At 42.3% G+C, this 22,870-nt stretch overlaps 1 protein-coding gene across 1 annotated transcript in view; it reads left to right on the forward strand.

Annotated features, from left to right (window-relative positions):
* The first annotated feature begins 2,844 nt into the window (after nucleotides 1-2,844).
* ERO1A (endoplasmic reticulum oxidoreductase 1 alpha) overlaps nucleotides 2,845-22,870 on the forward strand; it is a 58,431-nt gene continuing 38,405 nt past the window's right edge. The window contains exons 1-4 of the mRNA XM_023222606.3: nucleotides 2,845-3,191; nucleotides 15,696-15,815; nucleotides 17,204-17,287; nucleotides 21,656-21,694. Of these exons, the coding sequence (XP_023078374.1) occupies nucleotides 3,078-3,191; nucleotides 15,696-15,815; nucleotides 17,204-17,287; nucleotides 21,656-21,694 (357 nt within the window). The 5' untranslated portion in view covers nucleotides 2,845-3,077. The remainder of the gene's footprint in view (nucleotides 3,192-15,695; nucleotides 15,816-17,203; nucleotides 17,288-21,655; nucleotides 21,695-22,870) is intronic.

The raw sequence follows: 22,870 nt of genomic DNA on the forward strand, positions 1-22,870 counted from the left end.
TTTTGATGGCCTAATCTTCATTTATTAGTACTGTGGCCAATGAAAGGTTTTCATGTATTCCACGAACATATACAAAGACAAGATCCTTGTTAAGGATCTCTGGGAGTCTCAGGAACATTTGAAACACAATCCCTGCTCAAGAAGTTTAAAGATGTTACAATTCAGTGAAGAAATATGAAGTAGAAAATATCATTAAAGATTACATACTAATGCTGAAATGAACATGGGAGTGCAGATATTTCTTTGACATACCAATTTTACTTTTATTTATTGATTTATTTTTTAAAGACAGTCTCACTCTGTCACCCAGGCTGGAGTGCAATGGTTCGATCTCGGCTCACTGCAACCTCCGCCTCCTGGGTTCAAGCAATTCTCTCACCTCAGCCTCCCGAGTAGCTGAGACTACAGGGACACACCACCATGCCCAGCTAATTTTTTGTATTTTTAGTATAGACGAGGTTTTACCATGTTGGTAAGGCTGGTCTTGAACTCCTGACCTCAAGCGATCCGCCTGCCTCAGCTTCCCAAAGTGCTGGGTCAGGCGTGAGCCACCATGCCCGGCCTGACATGCCAATTTTAATTCCTGGGTCTGGCCCTAAAAAGGATAACTGGGGCCTGTATATAGGAATATGAAAAAGCTTTTGGCCAGGCACGGTGGCTCACGCCTGCAATCTCAGCACTTTGGGAGGCCAAGGCAGGTGAATCACGAGGTCAGGAGGTTGAGACCATCCTGGCTAACATGGTGAAACCCTGTCTCTACTAAAAATACAAACAAATTAGCTAGGGGTGGTGATGCGCGCCTGTAGTCCCAGCTCCTCAGGAGGCTGAGGCAGGAGAATCACTTGAACCAGGGAGCTGGAGGTTGCAGTGAGCCAAGATCGCGCCACTGCACTCCAGCCTGGTGACAGAGCAAGACTGTCTCAAAAAAAAAAAAAAGCTTTCAGGTTAGGAGGGAGATTGTATTAATATGTACGTGAGACATGTTGTAGATACTAGAATTAGAGCTTCTCAGGTCCATCAGGATTTCACATGGGTTGTTGACTTTTTACTACATGTCTACTTGGCAGTGATAGGCAGAGGTCTAGGGTTTGCAGTAAAATACATGAGTTTGAGTCTTTTGAACTATTTCAACTTTTAATGTGCATGCAAGATGTCAGAAAGCTGCCAGTTTCACCTTGAAACTATCTTCTTAGGCTTAGTGAAGTGGCTCACACTTGTAATCCTAGCACTTTGGGAGGCTGAGGCAGGCAGATCACTTGAGGTCAGGAGTTCGAGACCAGCCTGGCCAACATGGTGAAACCACATGTCTACTAAAAACACAAAAGTTAGCTGGGTATGGTGGCGCAGGCCTGTAATCCCAGCTACTCGGGTGGCTGAGGCATAAGAATCACTTGAACCCAGGAAGTGGAGGTTGCAGTGAGCCGAGATTACAGCACTGCACTTCAGCCTGGGGGAGGAAGTGAGACTCCATCTCAAATAAAAAAAAAATTTTTTTTTTTTTTAAAGTAAGGCCAGGTGCGGTGGCTCAGGCCTGTAATCCCAGCACTTTGGGAGGCTGAGATGGGTGGGTCACCTGAGCTCAGGAGTTAAGAGACCAGCCTGGCCAACATGGCAAAACCCCTTCTCTCCTAAAAACACAAAAATTAACCGAGTGTGTGGTGGCTTACACCTGTAATCCCAGCTACTCGGGAAGCTCAGGCAGGAGAATCGCTTGAACCCGGGAGGCAGAGATTACAGTGAGCCCAGATCACGCCACTGCACTCCAGCCTGGGCGACAGAGCGAGACTCCGCCTCAAAAAAAAAAAAAAAAAAAAAAGTAATCCCAGCACTTTGGGAGGCTGAGACCGGAGAATCGCTCTTGAGGAGTTTGAGAACAGCCTGGGCAATATGGTGAAACCTCGTTTCTACTAAAAATAAAATTAGCCCGGCGTGGTGGCGCACGCCTGTAGTCTATGCTACACAGGAGGCTTAGGTGGGAGGATCGCTTGAGCCCAGGAATTCGAGGCTGCAGTGAGCCGCGATCGAATCATTGCAGGAGAGCCTGGGTGACCCAGGAAGACCCTATCTGGGGGTGGGGGAAAGCGGATAGACTAGTCCCAACGCTGAATGTTAAAAGATCAGGCCTCGGGATCAGACGACCTGGCTCTATCACTACCCAGCTCCCAATCCTTGCTCACGTTACCTCACTTCTCTGAAGGGCCTGTTTCCTCCTATGATATGAGAGGGTGGCTTTCACTCTCGCTGTCCAATACAGTGGGCACTAGCCAGTCACATTTGACTGTGAAATGGTTCTAGGTCGCATCAAATACACACTGGATTTCAAAGACACAAAAGTGAAATATGAATAAATTGAATATTGATTATATTTTGAAATAATAATTTGCACATTCGGGGTTAAATAAAAATATTTTAAAAATAAAATGTACCTGTTATTTTTCCTCTTTTGCTGTGGCTACTAAAAATATTAAATGACATATGCGGCCCTGGTCTAGATGCTCTCTAATAACCCTTTCAGCTTTAAGACTCCGCCGGGAACACGGTGGACACGTAATTCGTACGATTTGATTGCCTCGCATTGAGATACGGAAGGACTGGCCCGGAGTGAGCGGGATGGGGCGGGGCCCCGCAGGAAAACACAGGCCGCTCCGGCTTTCGTTCTCGCTCTGGGAACGGGAAGGAACCCCGACAACCGTGCAGGGCCTGGGGTTGTGCGTGCCGGGTCGCATCTCCAGGCCGGGGGCGTCAGAGAGCCGGGGGCGGGCGCGGGTGCTGGCGCGGGCCCGGCGGGCCGGGCGGGGCCGAGCCGGGAAGCTGGTCGGTGCGTCAGCTTCACGCGCCGGGAAGGAACCGGTCCGAGGGCCCGGGCTGCCGGCGCGGGCGCCGCGGCACGTCCGCAGGCTGGGTCGCTAGGTGGCAACCGCTGAGAGGCGGGAGGGCCGAGGCGGGCCTGGGAGGCTGCCCTGAGGTGGGGCGCCGCCGGGGCCGGCCCGCGCGGGCTTCATCTGAGGGCGCACGGCCAGCGACCGAGCGTGCGGACTGGACTCCCAGGCGTGGAGCGACGAGCTGCCGGAGCGGCAATGGACAGCGGCTGGGGATTCCTGATTGGCCTCCTGGGCGCCGTGTGGCTGCTCAGCTCGGGCCACGGAGAGCAGCAGTCCCCGGAGACAGCGGCACAGAGGTGCTTCTGCCAGGTGAGCGATGTGCCCGTTGGTGCTGCGGATCCGGCGCCCTCCGCGGTCTGTCCCGCACGCCCTGGCAGGTGAGCGGCTGGGGGTGCGTCCTGGCATCTCTTCCCGCCGGGAATGAGACTCCTGTGCTGCTGCCCGGTGGCCGGGACTGAATCTGGCTTGGCGTGGACCGGGCCTCCACGGCAGCCTGGACGTCGGCGCGCCCTGCGGTGCTTCGGGCCAGGAGAGGGGTTAGGTGCACGCCGTTGAGTGGGTTTATGCATCTTTGTTGGTCTTCTCGCCCAGGGAGAGTGTGCACAGTGTACAACGCACTGCCAGTATTTGCTATTTTCACAGAACCTAGATCTTTCTCACTTCTCTCTTGACCGGGAACTTGTGTACCCAGTGCCAGTGCTGCGTGCATTTCGCCAGCCTTTCTGGCTAAGACGTTTGTGGGCTGCTCTCAGATCTCGATGCTAGGCGGAAGAATGGCTGCGTGTGGTTTTTCTGTGTCTAAGCCCAACTAACTGATGTCTTTGGGACCGCAGTTGCCCTCTGTTTTCTGGTCCTGTGTGCTCTTTTTCTCGAATGTAATGAGATTCTCTTATCGTGACACCCATTAAGCTGGTATGAGGATGGTCCTTATTCTTCAGTGCACAAGTTTGATTACAAGCGGATTATGATCATTTCCTTCTGTAAGAGATGTGGTTCCTTGAGCAAAAAATTCAGAGAAACTTACAGGTTTCCATTATCCTCAATATCTGGTATTTCAATGTGATTACTCATGTCAAAGCCACCTTTTGGTTGACTGTGTTGATAAAAATTACGTTTTATACAAAACTAAGTGGTAGGCATCCATATTATTCCTAAGTGGATTTTGCTAGTAATTTATTACCAGAAATAACATGTGTTTAGGGGCATGATACCTTGTAGAAGGAAAGATACGTTTAAATATTATGAAAGATTTCTCTTCCACTGCTTTGCATTCTTGGATTTTGTTGTTTTGCTGAGTGATTTGGGAGTTGGTTAGTGTTATCTAGGAAACAACTGGAAGTTGAAAGAAAATTGCTACTTTACAACTAAGACATTGAAAAGTCCTTTACCTTCAGTGATTGTCAACCACACAATCAAGTACTTAAAAGGAAAAAGGGTCATTTTTCTTCTGATTAGAAATACAATGCAACACTGAGATTAAACATTAAAAAAAAAAAGATAGAAATAAGTGACTTTAAAATATTCTTTACGGAAAGAAGATGTCCAATGTAACATTTTCAACTACATTCTGGAGATTTGGATAGTGGAATAAAAGTACATGTTGAACTCTTCAACTTTTACTTTTGTTTTCCCTTAGTAACCTTTTTGGAGTTCTGCTTAAAGTTGGAGAACTTTAAATTCTTTACGTTTATTTTCTTTTTCTTCTAACTAGTGATTAAACTTTTCCTCTTTCACAATACCCTCAGATTCAAATGCTTCCCTAACATAAACTTCTGTTAAGCCCCTTTTTCTTTTAGAACGAGGGTGGCTATCTGTGTTTCTTTTCAGACTCAACCTTGAAAAATAGTAAATTGGGCTGAGTGTGGTCACTCCAGCCTGTAATCCCAGCACTTTGGGAGGCCGAGGTGGGAGGATCTCTTGAGTCCAGGAGTTCAAGACCAGCATGGGCAACATAGTGAAACCTATGTCTCTACAAAAAAACTAAAAAAAGAAAAAAGCTGGATGTGATGGTGTGCGCTTGTGGTCTCAGATACTTGGGATGCTGAGGTGGGAGGATGGCTTGAGCCCAGGAGTTTGAGACCAGCCTGGAGACCTGGTCTGTATTAGTCTGGGTTCTCTAGAGGGATAGAACCAGTGATATATATATAAAGGGATAAAGGGGAGTTTATTAAGTATTAATTCACACAATCACAAAGTCCCACAATAGGCTGTCTACAGGCCGGGGAGCAAGGAGAGCCAGTCTGAGTTCAAAAACTGAAGAACTTGGAGTTTGATATTTGAGGGCAGGAAGCATCCAGCATAGGAGAAACATGTAGGCTGGGAGGCTAGGCCAGTCTCTCTTTCACATTTTTCTGCCTGCTTATATTCTAGCCATGTTGGCAGCTGATTAGATTGTGCCTACCCGAATTAAGGGTGGGTCTGCCTTTCCCAGCCCACTGACTACAGTGATTGAGGCTGCGGTGAGCCATGATTGCACCACTGTGCTCTAGCCTGTGTGACAGAGTGAGAGCCTGCCTCAAAATAATAATAATAATAATAAAGTAAACTGAGGATCATATTGTTAAAAGTTTTAACAGAAATTTAGAAATTTAGAATGGTCTACTTATGTCATAATTTGAGGGAGCCTAAGCGAAAAACATTAAAAAAAAATGATCTACTTAACTAAGAACAGAGACTGTCGATTCCAATTCTATAAATGAAACAATAGGGCTGGTAATGGAAGGGATGAGGATGAGGGGAGAAGGAAGGAGAGGTGGCACTGATGAATAGACATGCAGAGAAAGAGGTAAGCATATAGACAGACATACACAGAGAAACAACATGAGAGGGAAAAGAAAAAACAATGAAGAAAGAAAAGGGGAGATAAATGGTACTAATCATTCATTCAACAAACGTAACCTCTCTGCACATTGACCAGAGTGTTTGGGACACAGAAATAATTATGGCATTATCCCTGCCCTGAAGAGCTATAGTTTAGTGAATAATGTTCACTGGGGATTCGTGGGAGGCACAGATCCTAAGCACTTAAAAAACAAGTTAGGAAATATTGCTAGAAACTAAGTTAAAAAACTAAATTTTCACCTAATATTTGGAAATACAAGTTAAAATCTTCTCTGGTTCTGTTTACAATATCCAGTGAGCCGCACAGTCGCGTTGGTTGTTTTGGTAATAGTTTTATCTTTTCTTCCTGTTGCCTGCGCCTCTTACCACATCTGCCTTGGGTTACCACATCCCCATCCATCATCACACTGTTGCAGGGTGCCTGGCTTATTTTAGGGTTCAGTTCACAGAATGTCAGCTCTGATTTGAGCCAGAGCTGTGGCCTTAGAAAGTCATTGAATTAAAATGTGTAGAGCCCTATAAGTAATCAGATTAAATTCATCAAGCATATGTTGAAACCTACTGTGAACAATTTTTGGGAGATCAAAAAATGAATTCAAAAAAAAGGTGTGACACTTCCAAGCAGTGAGCCTGGTAAATAATTGATGCTCAACCAGTCCTAGGGAAATTATAAGATGCAAACACTATGCCAGCAGGAGTATATTTTAAAAAGTATTCTGCTTAGCAAGCCATTTGCATGTTTTCTGGAACTGATCTTTCAGATTGGTTGATAGCTCCAACGAAGTCTTTGGATTTGTTCAGTAGCTACATACACCTGTTAGTTGACATCAAATCCTGCTAAAATTATTTTCACTGTATGTTGTAAGTTCCTTTGATAATAGTGCTTAAGTGTTAGTTGCTCAAAATGAGTGATTCATTGCCTTAGACTTGTGAATCTGTATATGTAACCTCATGCAAGAATTGTGTATACAACCTAGGCCAGGTGCGGTGGCTCACGATGTTTGTAAACTCTGATTTGCTCACGATGTTTTTTTTTTTTTTTTTTTTTTTTTTTGAGACGGAGTCTCGCTCTGTCGCCCAGGCTGGAGTGCAGTGGCGCAATCTTGGCTCACTGCAAGCTCTGCCTCCCAGGTTCACACCGTTCTCTTGCCTCAGCCTCCCGAGTAGCTGGGACTACAGGCACCAGCCACCACGCCCGGCTAATTTTTTTGTACTTTTAGTAGAGACGGGGTTTCACCGTGTCAGCCAGGATGGTCTCGATCTCCTGACCTCATGATCCACTTGCCTCAGCCTCCCAAAGTGCTGGGATTACAGGCGTGAGCCACTGCGCCCGGCCTACTCACGATGTTTTATCAATTTTAATATGGCTAGTGCTAGTAGCACTCAAGATAGCTTATTTGAGCATGGTAAATCTCTGTCAGGCTAATGAAAGGGGAGAGTAGCTCAGAGTTCAAAATAAATACTCCAAAAATGGATATTTTTTAGCTTGGTGTGCATTTAGCAGATTTAACCTGACAATTGTCTTGTTAGGTCAATTGAAACAATGGTTTTAGTTGTTAGCCCCAGTGGCTGAGCCATGGGAGAGACTTGCTAATATGTTGAGTGGTGGGTGGAAATAAGCCCAGGATTAAAACTTAGTCAGAGGGATCTTTGAAACAGGTTACACTGGAGAGGTGTCCACTGACTCTCATTGTGTGCTGCATTCCAGGCTTTTCTGAATAAACTGTGTGGAAGAAATATTTTCCTGATGGTTGCCAGTCATTTGACGACAATTTAAAGTTTCAGCAAGACTAAGTTTTTAAAACCAAAATGACCTGTAGCGTTCTAGGTCCTCAGAATGGTGCCTACTACCTGGTGTGGAATCTTTGGTATTTCTCTGTTTCCACTGACAGACTTGTCCCAGTGTACTTGTGTCAACAGATGAGTACTTTTCGTGTTTTTTTTTATGGTCATAAAACACAATAATTAAATACACCTGAAGTTCTTTGCCAAATAAAGCACACTTTGAGCACATCAATTTATTTATGTATTTCTCTCCACGTTTATTGAGGTATAATTGACACATAAAAATTGCATATATTGGCTGGGTGTGGTGGCTCACGCCTATAATTCCAGCACTTTGGGAGGCTGAGGCGGACAGATCACCTGTGGTTGGGGGTTCAAGACCAGCCTGACCAACATGAAGAAACCCCGTCTCTACTAAAAATACAAAATTAGCCAGGAGTGGTGGCACATGCCTGTAATCCCAGCTACTCATGAGGCTGAGGCAGGAGAATTGCTTGAATCTGAGAGGCAGAGGTTGCGGTGAGGTGAGATCGTACCATTACTCTCCAGCCTGGATGACAAGAGCAAAACTGCGTGTGAGAAAAAAAAAAATTGCATATATTTAAGGTGTACCACATAATGTTTGATATATAAGGTCCTTATCCTTTTTTTTTTTGAGGCAGAGTCTCGCTTTGTCACCCAGGCTGGGGTGCAGTGGCATGATCTTGGCTCACTGCAACCTCTGCCTCCTGGGTTCAAGTGATTCTCCTGCCTCAGCCTCCCAAGTAGCTGGGAGTACAGGCACCCACCACCTTGCTCTATTGGCCAGGCTGGTTTTGAACTCCTGACCCCAGGTGATCTGCCCTCCTTGGCCTCCCAAAGTGCTGGGATTATAGGCATGAGCCACCGTGCCTGGCCCTTGCCCATTTTTTTAATGGGGTTATTTGTTTTTTTGTTGTTGAGTTGTGTGAGTTCCTTTTATATTTTGGATATTAACATCTTGTCAGACAGATGGTCTGCAAATATTTTCTCCCATTCTGTAGGTTGCCTTTTCATTTTGTTGCTTGTTTCTTTGTTGCATAGAAACATTTTAGTTGCATGTAGTCCCACTTACTTATTTTTGCTTTTGTTGCTGGTCTTTTTGGTGTCACATAAAAAATCATTGCCAAGATTAATGTCATGGAGCTTTTCTCCTGTGTTTTTTTCTAGGAGTCTTGGTGTTTCAGGTCTAACATTGAAGTCTTTAATCAGCTTTGAGTTGATTTTTGTGTATATTGTAAGATAAAGATCCAATTTCATTTTTTTGCACATGGATATCCAGTTTTCCCACCAAGACTGTCCTTTCCCATTGTATGGTCTTGGTCAAAGATTAGTTGGCCACATATGTGTGGGTTTATTTCTGGGCTTTCTATTGTTTTCCATTGGTCTATGTATGTGTTTCTATGCTGATACAACACTATTGTGATGACTGTAGCTTTGTAATATAATTTGAAATTACGAAGTACGCTGTTTCCAGGTTTGTTCTTCTTGCAAAATTGCTGTAGCTACTTGGGATCTTTTGTAGTTCTATCTAAATTTTACAATTTTTTTTTCTATTTTTGTGAAAAATGCCATTGGAGTTTTGATAGAAATTGCATTGAATCTGTAGAACACTTTGGGTGGTATGGACATTTTAACAGTATTAATTCTCTCAATTTATGAACATGGGATATCTTTCCATTTATTTGTGTGATCTTCAGTTTTTTTTTTATCACTGCTTTATAGTTTTCAGCATACTGATCATTCCTCTCCTTGTTAAATTTATTCCTTAGTATTTTATTCTTTTTCATTCTATTGTAAATAGAATTGTTTTCTTAATTTTTTTTGGATAGTTCATTGTTAGTGTATAGAAACAATTGATTTTTGTATGTTGATTTTGTTTCTTGCAATTTTACTGAATTTATTAGTTCTAATGGTTTTCTGGTGGAGTCTTTAGGATTTTCTATATATAAGATCATGTCATCTGCAAAAAGAGACAATTTTACTTATTTTTTATTTGGATACCTTTTATTTCTTTCTCTTTCCTAATTCACACTTTAAGCACGTTTAAAAGGTATTTCATAAAAAATGTATATGAGGGCTGGGCGCAGTGGCTCATGCCTGTAATTGCAGCACTTTGGAAGGCCTATGCGTGTGGATCACCTGAGGTTAGGAGTTTGAGACCAGCCTGACCAACATGGTGAAACCCTGTGTCTGCTAAAATACAAAATTAGCCGGGCATGGTGTTGGGCGCCTGAATCAGGAGAGTCTCTTGAACCTGGGAGGCAGAGGTTGCAGTGAGCTGAGATCGCACCATTGCACTGCAGCCTGGGCAACAAGAGCAAAACTCCGTCTCAAAAAAAAGGTATATGAGGAATATATTCTTATAGTGCTTTGAGTGAAAAAATAAAATAATGTATGATAAGACTAGAATATATTGATACACAAGGAAACTTTAGAAAGTGTTGTTTTGTCTTTCATTGCAAATTAAAGGATACCTCTAACACGAGAATAGTGAACAAGCAGTATGTGGTAATTTTCCTTTATTCTGCCTTTTGCATTTGGTCAAATCAGGCAGAGTCAACAGACAAAGTAATTGAGGCTCCTTCCATAGCTAACTGTTGGTTATCTAGTTCTTTGTTCCATTGGGGCTACAGATGTCAAATTTTTGGGAAATTTTAGCTGCAAATTTGGCTGTATTTTTCTTATTCATGATGGAAATGCCATGTGCTACTTTGGGAAGTAATACATGCTTCCCTTTCATTGGAAGCATTTAAGCAGAAGTAGGGTAATAACAGTTTACTTTGTACTATTTACCTTGGTATCACATCTTTGAGATGAAAACTTGTTTTCTTTTCTTTTTTTTTTTTTTGAGAGGGAGTTTCGCTCTTGTTGCCCAGGCTGGAGTGCAATGGCGCAATCTCGGCTTACCACAACCTCCACCTCCCGGGTTCAAGTGATTCTCCTGCCTCAGCCTCCCGAGTAGCTGGGATTACAGGCACACACCACCACACCCTGTTAATTTTTGTATTTTTAGTAGAGACGGGGTTTCTCCATGTTAGGCTGGCCTGGAACTCCCGACCTCAGGTAATCCGCCTGCCTCGGCCTCCCAAAGTGCTGGGATTACAGGCGTGAGCCACTGTGCCTGGCCACTATTTTCTATTAATATGAGAAACCAAGGCCTAGAGAGGTTAAATAAGTGAAAAACTAATGACTGGAAGAGATGGGATTCAAACCTAAGGAGGTCTGATGTTAGAACATACACACTAACTATTGTTACACACTGCCTGTTCCTTGAGGGATATGAATGCAGGCATTTTCTGTTTTGCTTGGGAGGTTGTAATAGAAAGCATTCCAAGGCTCTGTAACTCTTAAAAAGACTAGGACTTTTTTTCTTTTTTCTTTTTTAAAGGCAAGGTCTTGCTCTGTCATTCAGGCTGGAGTACTGCAGCCTCGACCTCCCTGGCTCAAGCGATTCTCCCACCTTAGCCTCCTAAGTGGCTGGGACTACAGATGTGCACTACAATGCCTGGCTAGTTATTTTATTTTTTTGTAGAGATAAGGCCTCACTGTGTTGCCCAGGCTGGTCTCAGACTCCTAGGCTCAAGCAACCCTCTGGCCTTCGCCTTGCAAAGTGCTGGAATTATAGGTGTGAGCCACCATGCCTGACCAAAAGGCTAGAATTTTGAAGTGGTCCATGTTAACGTGTCAGGCCTACCTTGGTCCTCCTATTTACCGTCCCTCAACTGGGGCCTTCTTATCTCTGCTTATTAGATTGGCCCTCTACCAAAAGCTGTCATTACTTGAAGCTTAGAGCAGTGAACCTCAAACGTTAGGATACTAACCTTTAAAACACATTAGCTTTAAAAAAAAATTTAGATTCCTATGGTAGGTCAGAGTTCTGTTTCACCTTGGGATATAGTGTAGTAGTTATTTTCCATCTTACCTTTGTTCCATTTAGTAGTTATTTAGGCAGACTTAGCACTTTCTGAAACAACATCCAGTCCTCCCTGTTCCAGGTTGGCACCTGTCTTTGGTCTTAGTTGAGGTAATAGGATTTTGCTTTGTTTCCAGGATCCTGTTCTGTGTCTATTAACTGTATTTTACTTTAGCCCTTTCCTGAAGCTCTAATCTTTATCTTTTTTTATTGAGACAGGGTCTTACTCCCATTGCCCAGGTTGGAGTGCAGTGGCGCAATCTCAGTTCACCACAGCTTCGACTTCCCAGGCTCAAGCCATCCTCCCACCTCAGCCTCCTAAGCAGCTGGGACTGCAGGTGTATGCCACCATGCCTGGCTAATTTTTTTTTTTTTTTTTTTTTTTGTAGTTTTGGTTGAGACAGGGTTTTGTGGTTTTTTTTTTTTTTTGAGACGGAGTCTCGCTCTGTCGCCCCGCTGGTGGCTCCATCTCGGCTCACTGCAAGCTCCGCCTCCTGGGTTCACACTGTTCTCCTGCCTCAGCCTCCCCAGTAGCTGGGACCACAGGCGCCCGCCACCATGCCCAGCTAATTTTTTGTATTTTTAGTAGAGACAGGGTTTCACGGTGTTAGCTATGATGGTCTCAATCTCCTGACCTCATGATCCACCTGCCTCGGCCTCCCAAAGTGCTGGGATTACAGGCGTGAGCCACCGCGCTTGGCCGAGACAGGGTTTTACCGTGTTGCTCAGGCTGGTCTGGAATTCCCGGGCTCAAGAGACCTACCAACCTCAGCCTCCCAAAGTGCTGATTACAGGCGTGAGCCACTGCCTGACTGAGATTCTATTCTAGTAACATGCTTTGTTTTCTGGTTTCTAGAACTGATCCTGCCACCATCTTTGCCAGACTCTCTCCCAGGGATCAGGTTGGCAGGCTTATCTGAGCTGTCAGATGGCATGGATTTCCGAGAATCTTCCTGTCTTATCTTTACTGAGCTGTCTTCATCCATTGAAACTCCTGCCACCCGTATACTCCCTTAGCTGCCCTGCCACCTGTGGTTGTAGTTAAGAATACCTCGTACTCCATATTTCAGAAGGGGCAGAACATTTTTTCTTTTTTTGAGACTGAGTCTAGCTCTCTTGCCCAGGCTGGAGTGCATTGGTGTGATCTTGGCTCTCTGCAACCTCTGCCTCCCAGGTTCAAGGGGTTCTCTGGCCTCAGCCTTCCGAGTAGCTGGGACTACAGGCATGCGCCACCATGCCCAGCTAATTTTTTTTTTTTTTTTTTTGAGACAGAGTCTCTTACTCTGTCACCCAGGCTGGAGAGTGGTGCGATCTTGGCTCACTGCAAGCTCTGCCTCCCGGGTTCACGCCATTCTCCTGCCTCAGCCTCCCGCGTAGCTGGAACTACAGGCGCCCACCACCACGCCCGGCTAATTTTTTGTATTTTTTTGAGTAGAGACGGGGTTTCACCGTGTTGGCCAGGATGGTCTCGATCTCTTGATCTCGTGATCTGCCCACCTCGGCCTCCCAAAGCAGGGATCACGGGCGTGAGCCACTGTGCCTGGCCAAGAACATTTTAAAATCTACCATTTATCCTGCCTCCTTTCCCTTTGAGGTCTCTTGGCTATATGCCACCTCTGCTCTGAAGGATTTTTGCATTTCTTTCTGGTTTGGGGCTTCTTAGAGCTTCCTTTGTAATTAGGATAGAGGTAGGAAGAATGATGGACACAAAAGGTGTTTACCTTTGCTGCTTGCTTTACTTGCTATGTGTGTTTCTGCCCCTGTGCTTGTGTACTCTGGGGCACTGAGCATACCATAGGTGACATGGTGCTAGATATGTTTAATGAGACAGTATGGTGCTGGTCCCCAGTGATGAGTGCCAATGGACAACATTCATTCATTCACCCACCTCTTCCACAAATATAATAATAATAATAATGATAATAATAATTTATTTGTGACAGGATCTCACTTTGTTGCCAAGGCTGGAGTGCAGTGGAGTGCAGTGGTGCGATCTTGGCTCACTGCAACCTCTGCGTTTTGGGTTCAAGTGATTCTCCTGCCTCAGGCGCACAAGTAGCTGGGACTACAGGCATGGGTCACCATGCCTGGCTAATTTTTATATTTCTGGTAGAGATGGCGCTTCACCATGTAGGTCACGCTGGTCTCCAACTCCCGACCTCAAGTGATCCTCCCGCCTCAGCCTCCCAGAATGCTGGGATTACAGGCCACAAATAATTATTGAGCATCTACTGTGTGCTTTCTGGAAGTATATGATTTTTCACTCAAGGACTTTATACTCGAGTAGGCAGGAGCAAAATAGATAAATTCACTACTGTGAGGTACAGTAATACTTAGATAATAGTGTATGGAGTGACCTGGGAGCAGCTGGAAGAGGCATTTAACCCAGCGGGTGGTAAGGAGTACTGGCAGGACAGCTTGCTGAAAAAGGTGATACTGAGCTGAGTCTTGAAGATTTTTTTTTACCTTAAAAATGAATTCCTCTGGGGGAAGAATAGATGCCTTGAAACTTGCTCTCAAGTTTTTCATGTGTTTCTTTTTGTAACTTAATGTCTCTACTTTGCATATGTCCCTTTGGCCTTTGCAGTCTCTGTGTCTGTCATTCTTTGTGTAATAATTCGTATCAAAGAGGAGAAACAGCTATTTTTTGTCCCTAGAAGTTCTACTTTTAAAGTTCAAAAGAAAGTTTGAAAAATCAAAGCATTTAGGTTAAAAGTACTTTGTGTTGTTGGTATCCAAAATTAGGACTCTGAGATTCTTGTGTATTCAGAGAATTTTTAGTAGGAAACAAGGACAAATTTGCATATGAAATGAAAATAGTTATTACATGACGAAATATGTAGATCAGATTTCTAGAAACTGAATTAGTCCAAAACAAGTAAGAATAGGAAAAGCAGTAAAAAGTTCCTCTTGAATATTGCTGTTGTCATCCAAAGTATTCTTATTTCTTTTAGGTGAAAAATTTCCATTACTCTTTTGTGATATTCTCAAATTAAAGTTTAGGATTTTACAGTATTCTGAAATACTGAATCTTTATTCAGTATTTCAATAGAGTATTATTGATTTGCTTCCTTGTCAGTAGATTTTTAAATTATTTATTTCTAGGCAATAGATCCTCCTAAAATATAATCCAAAGTAGATTAAAATACAAATATCTAGACCAGAGTATGATAAATATCTCTTTCCTGGAGCATGCTATATTTAACATTTTTTTTTCTAGATTTGTTTTTGTTTTTGGAATCATATTTGTTTCTTAAAGCAATCTTTAATTCTGTTAGATGTTTTTCTAGCTCAAATAAACACCTAAGAATTTTAGTTTAATTTGGCAAGTAACACTGGTGAAAAAAAGAAAAAAAGAATTCTAGTTTCAGAACTGATAATATTTATTATCATTACCATTGTATCCTAGGCTATGTGCATTTAATAGCTTGATTTAGTACATATCATTGAGACATTAGCTTTAAAAATTTGAAGAGTAGACTGACTTTGAAGTCAGTTTGCTGTTTCATTGTTACTAATGATAAGTAGTTTCTAAGCACGATTCCAAACCTTTAAGAAATTGTTACAGCCTATTATTTGAGGGTTGTTAGATCCTTACTGAAAGCTAAGGATGGGAATGCAGCTGTGCCTCAGAAAAGACAGTGGAAGTGGGAGCTGGAAATCCCTCAGATATCCAAGTAGCATGTACTCTTTCTCTATCTCCTACTTCTGCTTCTTTGTGTATCTTTTTTTTCCCCCAAGAATTCCAAGCACAATCAAGCTTTGTGTATCTTTTAAAACTTTTCTGCTCTCTGCCATCTGGCTCATGGGCTCCTCAGTTCACATGATGGAGTATTTGTTTACTGGTCTTGCCACAGGGAGACATCTTTCCCTGTTATTCTCAATTCTAGGATCCTGGAGGGGGACCATGACCTGGTTTGAGTTAGATGCCTACCGTTGGTCAGGTCAACTATGGCCTGGAGGGCAGAGTTACAAAACAAATGGTTGCCAGGGGACCAACTCTGTGTGTGTGTGTGTGTGTGTGAGAGAGGAGCTCTACACACCTTACAGAAGTATCTAATCCATTCCTCGGTATATAGCAAGAGCAGCAGTATTACCAGATTATTGTCATACCCCATCTCAAGAAACTATGTGGGAGGAGGGAGGATAAGGATTGGTTGAGTAGGGGGCTGTTTCCTAACAACCATGTGAGGAAAAACAACCCTGTTGCATTCAGGACATTTCAATTTAATATTTCATTTTCTTTGTAACAGGTTAGTGGTTACTTGGATGATTGTACCTGTGACGTTGAAACTATTGATAGATTTAATAACTACAGGCTTTTCCCAAGACTACAAAAACTTCTCGAAAGTGACTACTTTAGATATTACAAGGTATTTTTAATTTTAATTTTTTATACATGAATACTTTAAATGGATAATTACATTTTCTTAAGAATTACTGAGCTTCAACATTGTAGTTGTTATTTAAAATTGATATAGGCTTTGTTAAGAAAATTCAGTTCATAAGAGTGAACCATGTGATTCTGAAACCATCCATTGGATAATTTTAGTAACTGAATTTTACACTACAGCGTTAGAACCTAGTTGGTTAAATTGAAGTTAGGACAGAAATTATTATATATTGTTATCAAAATGGTGAGATCATAATTTTCTAAAACATCAGGTTGGTTTCAATTAATTAAAATAATTAAATATTTTTTGTAGAATCATGACTTTATCCTGACCTATATTATTTTAACAGATGACTTGTGCTGTTTTATCTTGAGATGTCTACTAGAAGACTTTAGAAAACCTGACCAATGGAGTATTTAGTTGTAGTCAGAGTTTACAATTGTCTATTCTCTATCTGTTAACTCTTTCTTGTTTGAAAAGAAGGTGAGTCAAACTACTTTGGCTCCTAGTTGCCCTCTGTACGGGGTCTATTTAATGGCGGTCAGTGTCTTTTTTTTTTTTTTTTTTTGAGACCAAGTCTTGCTTTGTCGCCCAGGCTCGAGTGCAGTTGCGTGATCTCTGCTCACTGCCAACTTCTACCTCTCGGGTTCAGGCAATTCTCCTACCTCAGCCTCCTGAGTAACTGGGATTACAGGCACCTGCCACCACACCCGGCTAATTTTTATATTTTTAGTGGAGATGGAGTTTTGCCATGTTGGCCAGGCTGGTCTTGAACTCCTGACCTCAGGTGATCCATCTGCCTTGCCCTCCCAACGTGCTGGGATTACAGGCGTCAGCCATCATGCCCAACCCAATCTGTGTCCTTTTTTTTTTTTTGAGACAAAGTCTCGCTCTTGTTGTCTAGGCTGGAGTGTGGTGGTGCGACCTCGGCTCACCGCACCCTTCGCCTCCTGGTTTAAAGCGATTCTCCTGCCTCAGCCTCCCGGGTAGCTGGGATTACAGGCACCTGCCACCATGCCCGACTAATTTTTGTATTTTTAGTAGAGATGGGGTTTTTCCTCGTTGGCCAGGCTAGTCTTGACCTCCTGACCTCAGGTGATCCACCCGCCTTGGCCTCCCAAAGTGCTGGGATTACAGCCATGTGCCACCGCGCCTGGCCCAGTCTGTGTCTTTTTAACCAAGTCTACCAATTTACTTATACCAGCTTCACATTTATGCAGTTGTTGGAAACTGGCAATAGGAGGTGGAAGAAATAATATGTTTGCAATTGATAACACGACCAAGTTATAACACCATAATTTGTAACCATCAATTATAATTTTGAGATTCTGATTTTTGTAATTTTTTTTCCTATTACTATTTTACAGGTAAACCTGAAGAGACCATGTCCTTTCTGGAATGACATCAGCCAGTGTGGAAGAAGGGACTGTGCTGTCAAACCGTGTCAATCTGTAAGAACCATGTGTACATTTAAAAACTGTTACATGTTTTTTCATCCATTACAACTTTTTGTTTTGTTTTATTTTTTTAAGATTTTTTTTGAAAAAATAGAGATGAGGTTGCCCAGGTTGGTCTTGAACTTCTGGGCTCAAACAATCCATCTGCCTTAGCCTCCCAGAGTGCTGGGATTACAGGTATGAGCCACTGTACCCGGCCCATTACAACTTTTTAAAGGGGGCCAATATAACTAAAATAATCGTGCAGTCCTTAGTTTAAATATAACATTCAGTATTTATACGTTAAAAACCCAAACTTATAAAACCTATTTTGAATTACACTGCCTTCGTAATAATCTAATTAACATTTTGTGGTTAATATAGTCCTTTGACTTATTAGGGAGATTGATAATAGTTCTTTTGGCTTGATATTTGTTTTTCTTCTTACATCTTTTCTGAACCAAGTTATGTATATAGCATAATAAAATGAAATTAATCGAAGTATAAACAAAATTCCGTCCCCCCTTTTTTCGGGTGTATTTTTGCCATGGATTTCCTGGGGTGTGAGTGGACAAAACACCTGGTTTTACTTAGGAATTTTCAGAGCTTTAACATTTGAAGTATCTTACTGTGAAAATAGAGTTTTAAAAATATTTTTGAATGACAATTTATTCCCTTTAAAAGTACATCTTTTTATTTTACTTTTAAAATAAAGTCGACATTTTCTTTTTTGAGAGGGAATAAACAGGTCTGTCGCCCAGGCTGGAGTGCAATGGCACGATCTCAGGTCACCGCAACCTCCGCCTCCTGGGTTCAAGCAATTCTCCTGCCCTAGCCTCCCAAGTAACTGGGATTACAGGTGTGCACCACCACCTCCAGCTAATTTTTTGTATTTTTAGTAGAGACGGGGTTTCACCATGTTGGCCATGTTGGTCTCGAAAGTTGACCATTTTAGCAGTTTTTATGTGTACAGTTCAGTGGCATTAAGTATGTTCACATTGTTATGTAACCATTGCTACCATCTATGTCTAGAACTTTTCATCTTCCCAAACTGAAACTGTAAACTGTTCCTATTAATAAGTCTTAATTTCTCCCTCCTCCCAGTCCCTGGCAACCACCATTTAGGTTTTCTTTCCAAATTTGACTATTCTGGTACTTCGCATTAGGGAAATCATACAATATTTGCCCTTTTTTGCGTGGTTTATTTCACTTAGCATAGTGTTTCTAGCCTGATACATGTTTGTAGTATGTATCAGAATTTGATTCCTTTTTTTTTTTTTTTTGCTCTTGTTGCCCAGGCTGGAGCGCAGTGGTGCGATCTCAGCTCACCGCAACCTCCGCCTCCCAGGTTCAAGCGATTCTCCTGCCTTAGCCTCCCGAGTAGCTGGGATTATAGGCATGTGCCACCATGCCCAGCTAATTTTGTATTTTTAGTAGAGACGGGATTTCTCCATGTTGGTCAGGCTGGTCTCGAACTGGTGACCTTAGGTGATCTGCCCACCTCGGCCTCCCAAAATGCTGGAATTACAGGTGTGAGCCACCATGCCCAGCTTTGATTCTTTTTTAGGGCTGAATAATATTCCACTGTATGCCTATACTATGTTTTGTTTATACATTCACCTGTTGATGGACTTTTGGGTTATTTCTACCTTTTTGCTATTGTGAATAATGCTGCTATGCACAAATATTTATTTGAATCCCTACTTTAGTTGTTTGGGGTATATACTTCCAAGTGGAATTGCTGGATCATGTGTTAGTTCCATTTGTTTTTTCTGAGGATCTGCCATGCTGTCTTCAACAGTGGCTGTACTGTTTTACATTCCTACCAGCAATGCACAAGAGTTCTAGTTTCTTCACATTATTGATAATACTTTTACTTTCTGTTCTTTTGGATAATGATTATCCTAATAGATGTGAAGTATTATTGTGGTTTCAGGTGGTTTAATTTTACATATGTAAATATTGTTATCCAGACTTATCTAGCATGTGGAATTAAGGCCAATGTCAAATACTATTTATGGGCATTTTACCATGAGAATGAGAAGCATGTTTTTTGTTACATTAATCCTCATATACGCACAACTTATTGAAAATTAAAGGATTAATTTATGAAACACTTTGTTACTATTAAAGCATGAGCATATTATTAAAGTGATATTAACAATGTAAACATTTTGTATTCTAAGTTTTACGTTTGTAATTTAGTAATAGAAAAAATTAGTTGGGGAAATTTACCAGTATCCTAGTTATATGAATTAGTAAAAATGCTGAAATATGGTAGATGCTTAATAAAGACATTTAATTATACTTGTTCATTAAATGAGCTTTTTATTAATATTAGAAAATATAAATATTTTACAGTTATTGCAAAGTCAAATCTCATCTTGAGATAGCAATTATTTCTGATTATTATTGATGAGGTGTAGAGCTAGGGGATGCCATTTGGAAAAGAAGATTGGAGGGAGCAGAAACGCTGAAAATATTGTAGCATAAAATAATAGCTTATTGATTCCATCAGTTGACAGACTGATGAATGAGATATATTTCATTGTAAATCCTAGAGAAGACGACCAATTTTAGCATTTGAGAAATGTTAAATATATATTTATTATTTGATTTGAATGTATAGAGGTGCTATAAAAGAATCAGGTTAAAGTTATCAATTTGCACTGAAAAATTGAGTCAGGATCTGGTTATTTTAAGCTTCTGCAGAGCTGGGAAGAACTGAAAGGCAGAATGCCTTTCATGCCAATACTTTTTTTTTTTGTTTGTGTTTTTTGCTTGTTTTTGAGACAGGGTCTCGCTCTGTTGCCCAGGCTGGAGTGCAGTGGCGTGATCTCAGCTCACTGTACCCTCTGCCTGCTGGGCCTAAGCAATCCTTTCACCTCAGCCTCCCGAATACCTGGGACTACAGGTGGACTACAGGCACACATCACCATGCCCAGCTAATTTTTTGTACTTTTGGTAGAGACAAGGTTTCACTATGTTGCCCAGTGTGGTCTTTGGCTCCTGAACTCGGATGATATACCCGCCTTGGCATCCCAAAGTGCTGGGATTACTGGCATAAGCCACTGTACCTGGCAGCAATACGTGTTTTTTTCTTGAACTGATGTTATGATGGAGAAAAGCTTTTTTCTTTAAAAGATCATTGGAAGACCAGGCATGGTGGCTTACGCCTATAATCCCAACACTTTGGGAGGCCAAGACAGGCAGATCACTTGAGGTCAGGAGTTTGAGGTCAGCTTGGCCAACATGGTGAAACCCTGTCTCTACTAAAAATACAAAAATTAGCTGGACATAGCAGAGTGCTACTCGGGAGGCTGAGTAGCACAAGAATCGTTTGAACCCGGGAGGCAGAGGTTGCAGTGAGCCGAGATCTGCCACTGCACTCCAGCCTGGGCAACAGAGTGAGACCCTATCTCAAAAAAAAAAAAAAAAATCATTGGAAATATTTATCCATCCAAAAATATTCTTAGTTTGTAAATGCAGATAATGTTAGCTTAGCAGAAAAGTGCCACAATTAGATCAGATTTAGAATGCTAACTGGCAGTATTGGGGGGAGTGTGGAATAGAAGATGAGATGGGGGAGAGTCTGGTAAAGTAACATAGATGTGTTAGTCCGTTTTGCATTGCTATGAGGGAACACCTGAGACTGGGTAACTTATAAAGAAAAGAGGTTAATTTGGCTCCCAGTTCTGCAGTGGGAAGAAGCATGGTGCCAGCATCTGCTTGGCTTCTGGTGAGGCCTAAAGCTTACACTCATGGCAGAAGGCAGAAAGGGAGCTGTCATATCACATGGCAAGAGAGAGCAAGAGAAAGCAGGGAGGTGCCAGGTATCAAGTGAACGAATAGATTAGTTCTAGATAGTAGAACTTATTACTTCTAGAAAATAGAGCTAATAGATTAATTCATTATCTCATAGATGGTACCATGCTGTTCATGAGGGATCTGTCTCTGTGACCCAAACCCCTGGGTTCCAAGAACCCAGAATATCTGGCCATCACAGAAAACAAAACAAAAAAAATTCTACTAAGGACCACTGGAGTAATATCAAAAGAACACAGGTGTGAATATCAAGTTAGCACTCAGTGGATCTCCTAGTGGCCAAATATGGGACAATTTGAACATCAAAAGGAATAATGGCTAAATGACTATTTTTGTCCTTGCTGTAATATACATAATGTATGCTCAGCAATCCATAGAATAATTTGTTCTTGAATTTTTATTTACTTTTAAGAAATCATATAAATACTACCTAACCTGTTAAAAAATCCAACTTCGATAATTTGTTTTATGGATTTTTCTCATAAATCATAGAAATTTAAGATATGTTTTAAAAAGATAGAATAAATGCCATCTAAAAACATATTTTTTCTTTTTCAGGATGAGGTTCCTGATGGAATTAAATCTGCGAGCTACAAGGTATGTATGTATACCTGTTGATGTGTCCAGTATCTTAATGAAAAACTTGGAAAACCTGCCTTGTACATACTATCCCATTTATCTGCTTCCAACGGTGAAACCCCTTGAGAAGTATTTATACTGAATAGCTCTCATTCTTTTTGTTTGTTTTTGTTAACCTTTTATTTTATTTATTTATTTATTTTGAGACGGAGTCTCGCTCTGTTACCCAGGCTGGAGTGCAGTGGCCGGATCTCAGCTCACTGCAGGCTCTACCTCCCAGGTTCACGCCATTCTCCTGCCTCAGCCTCCTGAGTAGCTGGGACTACAGGCGCCCGCCACCGCACCTGGCTAATGTTTTATATTTTTAATGGAGGTGGGGTTTCACCATGTTAGCCAGGATGGTCTTGATCTCCTGACCTTGTGATTCGCCTGCCTCAGCCTCCCAAAGTGCTGGGATTACAGGTGTGAGCCACCGCACCTGGCCAACATTTTATTTTTTGTGTATTTTATTTTATTTATTTTTTTGAGATGGAGTTTCACTCTGTCGCGCGGACTAGAGTGCAATGGCGTGATCTTGGCTCACTGCAACCGCTGCCTCCTGGGTTTAAGCGATTCCCGTCTCACCCTCCAGAGTAGCTGGGATTACAGACACCCACCACCATGCCTGGCTAATTTTTGTATTTTTAGTAGAGATGGAGTTTCAACATGTTGGCCAAGCTGGTCTCGGACTCCTGACCTCAGGTAACCTGCCCGCTTTGGCCTCCCAAAGTGCTGGGATTACAGGTGCGAGCCACTGCGTCCAGCCTGTTTAACATTTTATTATGGAAAGTATCAAAAATAAAATAGAGGAAAAAAATGTATCTGAAAGTCCATACTTTATTCAGATTTTGTTTTGTTTTGTTTTGAGACAGAGTTTCGCTCTTGTTGCCCACAGTCTGCAGTGCAGTGGCGCGATCTTGGCTCACCACAACCTCCGCCTCCTGGGTTCAGTGAGTCCCCTGCCTCAGCCCCCCAAGTAGCTGGGATTACAGGCATGCGCCACCATGCCTGACTAATTTTGTGTTTTTAGTAGAGATGGGGTTTCTCCATGTTGGCCAAGTTGGTCTCAAACTCCTGACCTCAGGTGATCCACCCACTTTGGCCTCCCAGAATGCTAGGATTACAGGTGTGAGCCACCATGCCTGGCCTAGATTC

The sequence above is a fragment of the Piliocolobus tephrosceles genome, chromosome 6, assembly GCF_002776525.5.
Source record: "Piliocolobus tephrosceles isolate RC106 chromosome 6, ASM277652v3, whole genome shotgun sequence".
Classification (NCBI taxonomy): Eukaryota; Metazoa; Chordata; class Mammalia; order Primates; family Cercopithecidae; genus Piliocolobus; species Piliocolobus tephrosceles.